The sequence below is a fragment of the Acinonyx jubatus genome, chromosome D3, assembly GCF_027475565.1.
Source record: "Acinonyx jubatus isolate Ajub_Pintada_27869175 chromosome D3, VMU_Ajub_asm_v1.0, whole genome shotgun sequence".
In the NCBI taxonomy this organism is placed as follows: Eukaryota; Metazoa; Chordata; class Mammalia; order Carnivora; family Felidae; genus Acinonyx; species Acinonyx jubatus.
In genome coordinates, this window is record NC_069392.1 from 13,339,699 (window position 1) to 13,353,887 (window position 14,189).

Here is a 14,189-nt window from a genome sequence, read left to right on the forward strand (position 1 = left end):
TGCAGGAGGAAGGGGCAAGGGAGGAGGGAGGCAGAAATGACAGGAACTGGCCCTCTCCCGGTTCCTTCCTAACTCAGGAGTCCGAAAACTCCCTGTGGCGCCACAGAACGCTTATCCCAACTGTGAAGGAAGCTGACGGAACATCAAATATTAAAAGGGTAGAGCAACCGGCATAGTTTTCCATATAAATGACTCTATGAACATATATGAAGATTGCTTTTAAAATTCAAATATAATTATTTTTTAAAAGGCATCCTGTGCACACCGTCTCTCTCCCCACGCTGACACTTCTGGGCTGTTGTCATGCTCCAGTGAGGTGCCTGCTGGCAGCCAGCCCAAAGCACTTTGTAACATGCCCTCCAGATCCTAAGTGAAAACTGATCAAAGAATTGGCAGCAGCAAAGACATGACTGAAATCAGCTCTCAAAGGGGTGGGGCTGGGCTATTGTCCCTCTTTGTGGGAACAGCTGCTTAACGGGGAATTGGAGCGGCGTGATTATAATATGCATACGGACTGCTCTGTTAACAGAAGCCGGCTTAAAGTACTCCAGGGGCCTCCACCTTGCGTTTTGGCAAAGGGCTCTGCGAGGATGCTGTGTCAAACCTTTTTGAAAATGTCTCCTTGACACGCAGGGTGAGTAAGGGCGCCTGTGAATCTCATTACAGCCCCACACCTCCCTCTGCCGTTCTGCTCCCTTTTCTTGGCTGCTACGAGGGAGCTCCACGAGGGTCATTCTGCCCCCAGATCAATCAGGACAGAGGCAACGCACGCAAGGTGAGCGGCCGGCTACCTGTGTGGACCCGGGAGCCGGCCCCTGAGCCCTTCGGGGAAGGACCATCTGATTGTCTGCAGGTGTGCAGACCCCCCAGGGGTGAGTGCAGTGTTCCCCCAAGTCCTGATGAATGATACCACACCTCTGAGCAATCAGTCCTCACTGTGCCTGCATGGCACTGGCAGTCCCCGAGTGGAAAAGGAAACCGAAACAGGCTGTCCCGGCGCTGGGGGCCAGGAGGAGCCCCGTGGACACACCTGACCTCTGGCTCCCTAGCCCAGGGCAGGAGAGTGAACCGCCCCGGCCTCAGAGGCAGCGCCCGGCCCTCGCCCGTTCCTTATCAGGCATGATCCTTCACCAGTGGAGGAAACTGCTCATCAGGAAGATTAAAGCAATTTCACAGAGGTCTCCTAGCCAGAAGGTGGTGAGCCTGGGACCCGCCAGTCTGCCTCACTCCCCGGCCTTTTGTTTTGTGGGTGGGTTTTGTGTTTAACTGTACCCACCCAAAGGAAACGGATGTGTTCCTTTTTCTAGGGGGAGAAGCTGGCTGCTCCCTAAGCCCAGCCCTGCCCCAGTTCAGGACGATTTCGCTGCCTCCTCTGTCGGCTGGCAGCTAAAAGGCCCCCTGGCCTCCATCTCTAGTGACTGTGAGTAGACACGCAGGGAGAGGGGGAGGAGGGAACAGTTTTAAAAATGAATATATGCATGTGTCTCTCCTGCTAATCACCGGAATGCATTTTCAGGAGAGGTGAGCAGAGGGGATTAGCTGCAGGACTCCCATTAATGCTAACTTTATTTCAGTAATGAGGTGCCAAGGCATGGAACAATCACGGGGGCTAATACGGTGTAATCACAGTGATGAGATGCGCGTGCTGGGAAGGGAGGGAGAGGGGGTGAGAGTCAGGACGCCTGACACGGTGGAGGCAGCAGGAGCCAAAGGCAGGAGGCAGGTGAGTCAGGCCAGGGGCTGAGCCGGCGAAATGGGAACCCAGATAACGGGGGAATAACTACTCCTCGTGATCACGGACAGCGGCCAGGCCAGGAGCGCTGTTCATTTCATTTCAATCCTCACAACGAAACAGAGAGGTAGGTATTACCCCCACTGGACAGATCAGCAAACTGAGTTTTAGGAAAGGTAACTTGCCCAAAGTCGTGCAGCTAGGGGAGGGACCTGTCTGAAGTCAGATTTCTCCTCATCACTGCGCTTGACCGTGAGTGCTCCACCTCCACTGGGGACAGAGGGCGGGGAGGGGGGGTAATGTGCAAACACCAGGGGCTATATCAGCAGCATGGGAGAGAGAAACAGCTGTGCGCATGCACCCAGCCCATCGCACTATGTGCACCTGCGTTCCTGGGGCTCTGCACGCTACGTCACGGCTGACCCTTCGGAGGTCTGAGTAACACAGGAGAGGGGAATGAACTTGACCATCTTCATCGACCAGGTTCTAGATACCACTTGCAGCCACAAACGAAAGCTAGAGTGTTCTCTGAATCTCCAGACCTCCCCACCCTTCAGTTGGCAAATGCTTACAGGTCCGGGGCAACTCACTCTTAACAGAGCTTTGTGTCTCTGCAACTGTGCTCTGCAAGCCCATGTGGGCACTTGCGGAAAACAGGTAAGCGCGGAAAACAGGTAAGCACGGAACTGGGGAGGGCCCTGGGGCTGCCCTTTACTAAGACCCCTGGCCGAGGTTTCCAGAAGGTTTCTCTGTGCTTTAAAGATGCTTTTGCAGGCATCCAAGGCACAGGATTTCCATGTCTGTGGCCAGCAAAACACACTCTGTAGGTCCAGTCTTGCCCAAAATCCATGAGGCCATTTGCCCCACTGGATGTTTAGAAGGACAAAGTTCAGAGCATTCAACACATTTACTAAGTACCCACTGTGCACCAAGCTCTATTCTAGGCCCTGGAAATACAGCAGGGGACAAATCGAAATCTCGGCTTTCAAAAAGCTTGCCTTCCAGTGAAGAAGACAAATAGACTGGATGTCTTACCAGAGAGTGTGGTGAAGAAAAATAAAGCAGGAGGAGGAGAGCGGTGGTTCTCAACCAGGACGATGTTGCCCCTCAGAGGACACTGGCAATGTCTGGAGACCTTTTTCATTGTCGCAGTTGGGTGGGTGGGGTCTGTGCCACTGTGATCTGGGGTGGGGGGGGGGGGATGCTGCTGCACATCCCCCAACGTCCAGGACAGCCCCACCACAGTCGTCCCGCCCCAAATGTCACTAGTGCCGAGGCTGAGGACCCCTGACCCAGAGAGGACAGGTGTGCTCTTCAAGGTGGGGTCGGGGAAGGCCTCTAGAGAGGGACATCTGAGCAGAGAGCTGGGACAGCGAAGGACGTCTGTGGGCAGAGGGGACAGGTGCAGAGGCGAGGCAGGCACTCAGCGCACACCTAAGGTCGAGCAGGAGTTCCACCTAAGTGCCACAGTGCCGGGGGGTTCCCAGCAGGACCATGAGATCTCCCACTGACACTTCCGATGACTCCCTCTGGCCGCTGGGTGGAGAACAGTCTGTGGGGCGCAAAGGGGAGCAGGGCACCAGAGGGAGGCTAGTCACACAAGCGTGTCTATTCAAGATGCAGGGGCTTGAACGAGAGTAGGAGGGGCTGGACGGCAAGAAGTGGTCAGTTCACAACATGCGGTCAAGGTAGGGCTGCCTTTGGGATCTGCTAATGGTTGACATGAGGGTGTGAGACACAGGGAAGAGGCAGGAGTGGCTTGTGGAGCCACTTTCCCTTAGGGCCCTGCTCCAAGCGTCTCCCTGAAAAACAGGACTCCTAGCCCTCCCCTTAACCCAGGGCTTCTCGATGAGGGGCAATTATCCCCTCAGGGGACATTAGGCCGTGTCTGGAGACAGTTTTTGGTCATCACCATGGAGAATGACAGCTGCTACCAGCATCTAGTGGGTAGAGGCCAGGGATGCTGGTCAGCATCCTACAAGGCATCGGACGGCCCTCTCCCCCCCACAACACACGTACACAGAACCATCTGATCCCAAAAGTCAACAGTGCAGAGGCTGGGGACTCCTGCCCTAAGCCCCACCCCCACCCCCAGCTGCCTCCTCTTGCACGGGCGGCCCCCCCCCAGTTTGGCAAGGACTTCATCAGAGCCTGGAGCTTCCAAATCCATGCACGTCGGTGGCTAAGGTCCATATTAACTACATCTCACTTGGCTTCTGACGGTGACACAGGTCGGGTGCTGCTGCTGTGGCCGCTGCCACCGCATGAAACAGGAATGTTGGAGAGCACATTCATTACCCAGCTGTTAAGAGCATGCACACGTCTCTCCTGGACTGGGGTACCTGAAAGCCAGCCCTGCTCTGTGATTGAGTGACTGCCAGCCGCCTCCTCTCTGTAACCTTGACGCACCAGGGCAGGGCCTCTGGGGCACAAGCCAAAAAATCCAAAAGGCAACGTCGGCTGCAACACATGGATGGGTTAATTTGTTTCATGTCCCCGTCGCCACTGAGCTCTCTTAGGGAAAAAAGAAAAAACACAAAAAAACCCAAAACCTCCATTTACGGGGTTTAATATCCCAGCTGCTAGGAACCAGATTAGGCAGAAGGAAGAAAATGTGACGTCGATGCAGAGATCCATTTATACTCAGTTATGTTTGCCGAAAAACCAGTTTTTGATCTGCAGGTTATTCTTGCTGGCTTGGACCTCGAGCAACAAAATATCACACTTCCAGGTGGTATCTTTAAGGAAAGCTAATTAGGATTCTTGGCACCTTGTAGCACGAAACATTTTACAATTTTCTTCAAAGCAATTTGCCAACATTAGCTAATTAAAACGCCCAGCCTTCCGTTGAGGGACAATGGGAAGACAGCAGAATCTTCATTTCTCAGCATCTGCTGTAGGTTTAAAACTCCAAATTCCTGTTGCTTCCACTCGGTTGAGGTCCTTCTCTCTGAAGGTGGCCTTTCATGATATTTAGCAACATTTCCGGGAGCACGGAGGAAAACATTCCAGCTTTTCTAGCACTTCATCTCTAAAATAAGAGACAACACTCAAAAAGGAGTTGGAGCAATGAAGGTGGTTCGGTGAGCCAGAGGTCAGCAACCTAAGGCCCGCAGGCTGAATCCGGCCCTCTACCTGTGTCTTTAAATAAAGTTTTATTGCAACGCAGCCATGCACACTGGTGTATATACTGTCTATTGCAACAACAGAGTTCAAGCAGTTGCAACAGAGATCATACAACCTCCAAAGCTGAAAATATTTACTCTCTGGTCCTTTATGGAAGAAGCCATCTCTTCACATCTGCCAAACCACGATCATCCACCATGATGGTGCCTCTGTCCGTCCCCAGGTGTCTACACCATCAGTGGGACTTCCGTTGAAGTCCTCGACTCAGCACTCTCAGCCAAAACACAAGAACTAGCAAACCCACATAGGGAAGAAAACCTTGCGCACACTTCCACAGCAGACTCAGGGGCAGGGTTCAGCAGTGCCGTGCACATGTTGTCAGTAAAAGGTGGCTGAGGGCCCGAGAAAAAGCAGACTACCTTCATTTTAAGCCATTTCAGGCCTAACACCACTGCATCATGGTTTGAGGGGCCGTGTGGAAGAAGAGACCACGCAGGGGCTGGGGCTGGATTCCACTCCTCCCATAACCTCGTTACAGTTATGAGCGTCAGCCCCCAGATGAAGGCCTTTGAGTAAGTTTGACAGTAGAAAAATTGTTAGGTTTATTTGCTTATTTTGAGAGAGAAAGAGAAAGCATGAGAGGGGCAGGAGCAGAGACAGGGAGAGAGAGAATCGAAAGCAGGCTCTGCAGTGTCGGCACACGGAGCCTGATGTGGGGCTCGAGCCGGTGAGATCATGACCTGAGCCGAAATCAAGAGCCGGATGCTTAACAGCCAGAGCCACCCAGGCGTCCCTAGCAAAGTTATCTTTTAAAAAGGGAACCTGAATTTACTTCTCAATGTAAAAGTGAGAATTTGGAAATGTCACAACCCAACAGAGTCCTTCTCCCTCTTTATTTCATTTTCCTAAGAACGGCAGGATGAGTCCTCCCCCTGCAATTTATCCCAAACATTTCTCTCTCCCCAGTCCCTGCGACCCAGTGTGAAAATTCCATGCTCCGAATTCATTCCCCTCTGCTGGGCACCCCCCTGGGGGAGGCCTCTCTCAAATGCAGGTGTTTGAGGAGGCGCACGTGTGCGGGGCTCTCCAGCTCACCCAGAGGCCTAGCACAGGGGGAGCACAGCGGTCATCAGCAGGGTCAATTTCATCTGGGTCCTGAGGTGTCTGAGGGCAGGACCACTGTGACTTGTTGGTCTGGGGATGGCAGAGATGCTTCTAGAAGCCCCCTGACATTCCCCCCCTCCAGCCTCGCTGGCACATTTGCCTTTATCCAACATATTGCCTATGTGGAGTAGCTTGAAGGGTCCTTATTCATCAGGACAGAGTTGTTTTAACAAGGCGTGCAGTAAAAGCTCTGATGCTCGCCACACTCCCAGCACTGCCCTTGTTCTAAGGCCACTCTGCAAATCGGTCCCTTGAGGAATGAGCTGGTGACGGTGGAGCCGGGGGCAGCCAGCAGCAAACACAACTGCCCCTGCATCATCATTTCGGAATAAGGTAGAAGATGATGCACGTGTCCCACAAACCCATAAAGTGCCATTTTTTTAGGATCAGGAACTTGCAGGGTAGAATGGAGCAGACTCTAACGGACACCTAAGGTAGAAAGGGCACCGACGTGAGGAAACCACAGACTCCACGCTTTTAGCTCAGTCCAAAACCCTCATTTCACATTCTGAGTCCACTCGGCCACACTGCCCGCTAGAAGCTTCTGAAGGCAAAAGGACTTCGTCGAAAGCCCTTTCACTAGCCTGAAAGCCACAGAATCCTAACAGCTCAGGGCTGGGAGATGGAAAAGATTATTTGTTGAACATAGCGTGTGCAAGAAAGTTTACATACATGGTCGATATAATCCACCCCCCCCCCCAAAAAAAAAAACCTGTATGGAGAGCATCATGTCTCTTTTGCAGGGAAGGAAATCAAGCTTCAGAGTGACTAAATATTCATGTAAAATGATGCTACTATGTTATAAAATGCAACCCGATTTCAAATGGTATTCTTTTTTTTTTTTTTTTTAGTTTCTTTTATTTTTGAGACAGAGAGAGAGAGAGAGAGAGAGAGAGAGAGAGTGAGTGAGTGTACAAGTAGGGGTAGGAGCAGAAAGGAGGAGACCAAGGACCCAAAGATGGCTCCACGTTGCCAGTGTAGATCCCAACATGGGGCTTGAACGCACAAACTGAGATCATGATCTGAGCTGAAGTCGGACACTTAACTGACGGAGCCACCTAGGCGCCCCTCAAGCGGTATTCTTAGTGTGTTCCGAGTTGTGCCAACATCCCCCAAGTCCACTTGAGAGTATCGGCATCACCCCAAAAGAAACCCCCTACCCCTTAGCAGTCCCTCCTCATCTTTCCCCTTCCCCTCAGCCCCTGGCAACCATGAAGAATCTGCCTTTGATCTCTACAGGTTTGCTTACTCTGGACATCTCATATGAACGGAGGCGTACAACATGTGGCCTTTCTGTGGCTGGCTACTTTCCCTTAGCATCATCCATATTTTTCCAGGTTCATCCACATTGTAGCAGGTGTCAGTGCTTTGTTCCTTTTGGGGGCTGACTAGTATTCCGTTGTAGGATGTGCCACATTTTGTTTATCCATTTATCTACTGATGGGCACTCGGGCGGCTTCCACTTCCTGGCTGTTGTGAGTGGTGTTGATGTGAATATTCGTGTACAAACTTTTCTGCACATTTTTTGACGAGTCACATTTTTATACTCCTTTTATTAAAGGGTGAAATGAATTAGAAACACATGCTCTTGGGGTGCCCGGGTGGCTCGATTGGTGAAGCACCCGACTCTTGGGTTTCAGCTCAGCTCACAATCTCATGGTGAGTTTGAGACCCACGTCGGGCTCCGTGCTGACGGTGCAGAGCCTGCCTGAGATTCTCTCTCTCTCCCTCTCTCTGCCCCTCCCCTGCTGCTCTCTCTCTCAAAATAAATAAATAAACAAAAAACACGTATTCTCTCATTGAACAACATAATAAATACTTATTGAAATAACTGCAGCATTTAGGACAGAAGCAGCAGCTAGGTGTGGTGAAAAGAAGGTGGGTCACAAGTAGGGATGCAGAAGTTTTTTTTTTTCATTCATTCAATAAATACTTATTAAAATAGAGTATAAGACATTATGCTAGGTACTGATGATTTCACATCCTGGCTGTTCTATCATTCATTAAAAAAAAAAAAAAATCAGGTTGTTGCCCATGCTGTTCTAGAAAACATACAAAGGTCAGTTCTTTTTTTATTTTTTTTTAAATTTTTTTAACGTTTATTTTTATTCTTTGAGAGACAGAGAGAGACAGAGAAAGAGGGAGACACAGAATTTGAAGCAGGCTCCAGGCTCTGAGCTGTCAGCACACAGCCCTCAAAGGTCAGTTCTTTTTTTTTTTTTTTTTTAACGTTTATTTATTTTTGAGACAGAGAGAGACAGAGCATGAACGGGGGAGGGTCAGAGAGAGAGGGAGACACAGAATCTGAAACAGGCTCCAGGCTCTGAGCGGTCAGCACAGAGCCCGACGCGGGGCTCGAACTCACGGAGTGTGAGATCGTGACCTGGCTCGAACTCACGGAGTGTGAGATCGTGACCTGAGCCGAAGTCGGCCGCTTAACCGACTGAGCCACCCAGGCGCCCCTCAAAGGTCAGTTCTTTATTTTCACAGGGCCTCATTGTTCTCATCAGCAAAGTGGGCACAGGCTACCCCGGAAGAGCTGGCAGCAAGTAGCAGGTATAATGACACACCTGGATGGATTCTGGAGCATTGGAGACCCGGCAAACACAATGATAACGTTACCCGTCGGGCACAACAAATGCCTCCTACTCATCTCCCTTCCCTCACCTGTGGTACAGTACTTCCTAATTGATGACGTTTTTCATGCCCCAGGTAGCGCCCATGGAACAAGAACCACCCAGGCTTCCTTGCCTTGTAGAAAACAGATTTTGTTTAGTAAAGGGTTTCATATTTAAACACTACCCCCAAAGGTGGGAAGAGCTTCAAAGCAACAGGAGTAGGCCCGAATGGAAAGAGTTGGCCGGTAATCCTTGACAATGTGCTCTAAGTGCGATCTTCCTGTTCCTGGCGCCGCACTTTCCCACCTCTGCCAGCAGATGGCGACATGTCCTGCAAGGTTGTGTTAGTTGTGACTTTTGGCCATGAAATGACAGGGCAGAGGACACGCTTAGGTATGCTGCCTGGAGATTCGAGCACCTCCCCAGCCACTATGCAGAGGTCTGAGCACAGCCGAACACATTGGTGGGGGAGAAAAAGCATGTGGAACAATGAAGTGTTTATAAAGGCTACAGGAGGGGCACCTGAGTGGCTCAGGTGGTTAAGTGGCGACTTTGGCTGAGGCCACGATCTCACAGTTCGTGAGTTCAAGCCCCTCGTATGGCTCTGTGCTGACAGCTCAGAGCCTGGAGCCTGCTTCAGATCCTGTGTGTGTCTCTCTCTCTCTGCCCCTACCATGCTCATGCTCTGTCTCTCTCTCAAAAATAAAAAATAAACGTTAAAAAAAATTTTTTTTTTAAAAAGGTTATAAGATGGGACAAAATGACTATGGTCTAACTGCAGCTATCCACCAGTGGGGGAGGGGGAATCATTTAAAACAAATGCCTTAATGCAAGTTAGAATCAAATAATTATCCCCTTATGTGACATCCATTCCAAGGAGTATGATCACACATTAAAAAGCAAATGGTATTAGACAGGACACCAGAAACAAAGTACAAAAGTAACAAAGTAACAAAGTAACAAAAGTTAAATTGAACTGCATCAAAATCAAACCTTTATGCTTCCAAGAACACCATCAAGAAAGTGAAATGACAAGCCACAGAATGAGAAAAATATTTGCAAATCATGTATCCGATAAGGGACTGACACCAAAACTGTATGTAAAGAACTCCATCAACTCAACACTAAAAAGACAACCCAACTTAAAAATGGGAGGATGAGGACAGGCCTCTCTCCAAAGAGGACATACAAATGTACAACATCATTGGCCACCAGGGATACGCAAGTCAAAACCACAGCGGGATTCCACGTTACAAACACAGGATGGCCATAATCAGTAAGATGGACAATACCGAATGCTGGAGAGGATGTGAAGTCACGGAAATCCTCGTACACTGCAAGTGGGGATGCAAAATGGTACAACTCTCTTGGAAAACAATCTGGTAGTTTCTCAAAAGGTGAGACGCAGAGCTCCCAAATGACCCGGAAATTCCAGTCCTCGGGATACACCCAAGGGAACTGAAGACATGTCCACACGAAGCTTACACATGAATGTTCATAGCAGCATTACTCCTGAGGGCCAAAAAGTGGAGACCACCCACGTGCCCCTCAACTGAAGAGTGCACAAACAAATGTGCATTTGTTTTCTACACAAAAGAACATTATCTAGCGATAGTAAAGAAGTTGATGCATGCTACAACATGGGTAAACTGAAAATATGCCGAGTGAGAGAAGCTAATTACAAAAGACCACATATTGCATGATTCTATTTATATGGAACCTCTAAAATGGGTCAATCCATAGAGGCAGAAACTAGATGAATTGTTGCCAGACACTGGGGGGAGAAAGAATGGGAAGTGACTACTAATAGGCATGGGGTTTCTTTTGGGGGGGGGGGTCACAAAAGTGTCTAAAATGAACTGTGATGGGGCGCCTGGGTGGCTCAGTCGGTTAAGCGTCCGACTTCGGCTCAGGTCATGATCTCACGGTATGTGAGTTCAAGCCCCACGTCGGGCTCTGTGCTGACTGCTCAGAGCCTGGAGCCTGTTTCAGATTCTGTGTCTCCCTCTCTCTCTGACCCTCCCCGTTCATGCTCTGTCTCTCTCTGTCTCAAAAATAAATAAATGTTAAAAATAAAATAAAAAAAAAAAAAGAACTGTGATGGGTGCATATCTGTGAATATAATAAAATCATTGAACTGTATATACACTTTAAAGGGGTGGATTGTATGGTAAGTGAGTATACCCTGATAACATTGTTACAAAAAAAATAATGACATGGTAGACTAAGATAGAAAACCACTTCCATTATGTTGATAAATGAAAAAACAAAAATAGTTACAGGGCTGCTGGGTTGTACAACCCAGGGGTGGGGGTGGGGGGCAATATTCTCTTTGTTACCATGGGAATGGTGCCCCCCCCCAGGAGTTGTGAAATGAAACGTGGGGCCCCACCCATCTTCATGGATCCTGGCTATCTACTCCACAGCCAGCCGGGCACGCACACCACTTCCTGTGCTTGGTGATCTCCCAACTCCTACTTCAAAGCCCCATTCGAGGGCCTTCATTTGGTTACAAAATGATAAAACAGGATCCAAATTTTCTTTTTTGTGAAATATATTAATATATAAGTGTGTGTATATGAAAATAGACACATACCCAGAGTGGTTATCTATAGATAAAAGAATCATGAGAGCTTTTAATCTTTTTCATACCGCCCTAATTTTCTATAATGCAGTGTATTACTTTGTAATTAGAAAAAATTACAAATATTAGAAAAAAAAAGTACGTATGTATAAACATGTCATTTTACTAAGTCTGCCCTCTGAGCCTCACCCACACAGCAATACTTCCTCTATCCTCACATTTATGATCCCATATGGCAGGTAATGACATAACTGCCTATCTCTCACAACACACCATATTTTCTGGAAGCAGAGACCATTTCTAATTCATTGTTCTAACATCCAAATATGCCTGGTTTTGGTATGCTCACTACACATAGTATAGATCTAAGTATCAGTCAGTATGCTCTGTCAAAAGCCTGTACAAAAATTTCATTTTAGACTTTGCATTGAGGAAATGCTTTGTGTTTATGTCATTAATACTTTGCATTAACATGAGGGATTATTTCTCTTTTTGCCCTTGCTGCCAGGAAACTCAATTGCATCACCTGTATTGTTCAACTGCATGTCTGCATTCTATTTTAAAGTTGTTCTAGGGGCGCCTGGGTGGCTCAGTCGGTTGAGCGTCCGACTTCAGCTCAGGTCATGATCTCGTGGTCTGTGAGTTCGAGCCCCATGTCGGGCTCCGTGCTGACGGCTCAGAGCCTGGAGCCTGCTTTGGATTCTGTGTCTTCCTCTCTCTCTGACCCTCCCCTGCTCATGCTGTCTCTTTCTCTCTCTCTGTCAAAAATAAATAAAACATTTTTAAAAGTTTTAAATAAATAAATAAATAAATAAATAAATAAATAAATAAATAAATAAAGTTGTTCTAGGGGCGCCTGGGTGGCTCAGTCGGTTGGGCGTCTGACTTCGGTTCAGGTCATGGTCTCCTGGTCTGTGAGTTCGAGCCCCACGTTGGGCTCTGGGCTGACAGCTCGGAGCCCAGAGCCTGCTTCATATTCTGGGTCTCCCTCTCTCTCTCTCTGCCCTCTCCCGCTCATGCTGTCTCTCTCTGTCTCTCAAAAATAAACACTAAAAAAAAAAAAAAAAAAAAAGGTTGTTCTAATTTTATTTCTATTTTACTAATCAGTATTATATATAAACATGTATTTTCTCAAATCCTTTTAGAAAATAATCAAGCTATACAGGTGTAGGTCTGTGAATGGAGTAGGAATAAACACGTGGTGCCTGTGCCGTTCGAGCATAAAAATGCAAGTGACACTTTATCTTAAGGGTAAATCAATACCTAAGGATGCTCAGGTACCACATTCCCCAAACCAGAGGCTCGGGATCCACTCAATTTTACATTTCAGAAGGTCTTCTTCCACTCCTGTGTGCTCCCCAGCATCCAGCCCAGAGCTAGGCACACAGCAGGCGTCGTTAAATACCTGCAGAATGAATGGCTGGGGCTGGTAGTGTGGTGCCAGTCCCATTCAAGGGGTGACAGGTTTAACCCAGGCCTTCTCCACTCGGCACCAGAGGCTCCGGGGGCCGGCTAACCGTCTGTGGAGGGGGGCTGTCCTGTGCGCCGTAGGACGTCGAACAGCCTTCCTGTCCTCTAGGAGATGCCGGTAGTGACTCCACATACACACTGGTGACCATCGAAAACGTCCGCAGACACTGGCAATGTCTCCTAGGGCGTAAAATCCCCTTCTGGTTAGACACTGCTGGTTTCAACCAACCTCTGCAGGTCCTGGCAACCAGCGCCTACAATCCTAGAGGGCTGGGGCCAGAAGGCTCCTTGTGCATGACCGTGTGCCTCACTCACAGATGGGCCAACAGGCCCAGAAGGGAGGAGACACGCGGAGCCAGAACGACTCCAGCGGTGCAGCCGTGTCTTCCCCTGCCCGTGCTGTCCTTTGGCTCAGGCTGCTGTCGGCAGGCTTGGCTTCTCCTGTGGTCCTTCACCTTGGCTCGCAGACGGCCACCTGCTTGCACCACTGGTGTCTCTCTCTTCTTGTAAGGACACCAGTGCTGTCAGATTACAACCCACCCTCATTTCACCCAGTGAAAATGGCCTCATTTTCACTCAGTCACCTCTTTGAAGGCCTCATCTCCTCCCAGGTACAAGGGCTTCGCACTCAGGCATATGAATTTGGTGGGGAGACACAATGCAGCCCATTACAAGGACTCTGCCTGGTGGATAGTAAGACACAGCCCTCTCACTAGTACAGAAAGGGTTAAGTTCCCCTTCTAGTACAGTCTTCAAAAGCCCTTTCTGGCAGGGACCAGCAGCGAAAAGGTAAAACATTTTGCTTAAATCAAGGATGATCCAATCCTGGGGCCAGAGTGCAAATGTGAGAGCGAATGCCAACCGGTCCTCCCCCGGCACCTGCCCCCTGCCTTTCGTGCTCAGAGCCCCGTGCGGCGTTTACTCCATCACAGGGGCTAAAACAAGAAAGGTCTGGGTTTAGTCTTGGTCGTTTAAAACAAGACAGTGTGTCCCTATGCAAAGTATTGAATCTTCGGGCTCGTTTCCTTAAAACGGGAATGAAAAGACCGACCGACCTCCCTCCCTCATAGGAGTGGTTGTTAGGATTAAATAGGCCTCTAGCACCAGAAATGATTAGAAGAGGGTTGCTGTTATCACCGTCTGCCAAGGTCATGTGCTGCCCACTCAGCCTGCGCGCACCTTTTGGAGATCTCAAGTGTGCATGTGGCTGCAGCGTCCCACGGCGTGGCCTGAGGAAGCTCACCTGTGCATCCAAGACTTCCTCTGCAGAACGGGGAGAAAGAGCACCTGCCTCAGAAGACGGATGCAGAACGGGACACTGGGAGCGCTTCCAAGGCGCTGTCCTCTCCTGGGTAAGGACGGTTAAGAGACCTCTCTCCTTCTCCTCTCGGTGAACGGGGAGGAAAAAGAAAGTGGACAGCATGGGCACCAGAGGCAGATCAGAGGCTGCTCTCCCGGGTGTCCGTGCACAAAATCAACAGCCCCGATGTGTCCT

At 49.3% G+C, this 14,189-nt stretch overlaps 1 protein-coding gene across 3 annotated transcripts in view; it reads right to left on the minus strand.

The window, feature by feature from the left end:
• Nucleotides 1-14,189, minus strand: part of SPRING1 (SREBF pathway regulator in golgi 1) — a 170,806-nt gene that overhangs the window by 133,712 nt on the left and 22,905 nt on the right. Inside the window, exon 5 of one of the 3 annotated variants that reach the window (XM_027043800.2) lies at nt 4,622-4,763. The exons of the other annotated variants lie outside the window; for them this stretch is intronic. Coding sequence (XP_026899601.1) covers nt 4,758-4,763 — 6 coding nt within the window. The 3' untranslated portion in view covers nt 4,622-4,757. Of the gene's footprint in view, nt 1-4,621; nt 4,764-14,189 lie in introns of those variants that run through there. 3 annotated transcript variants of the gene reach the window in all.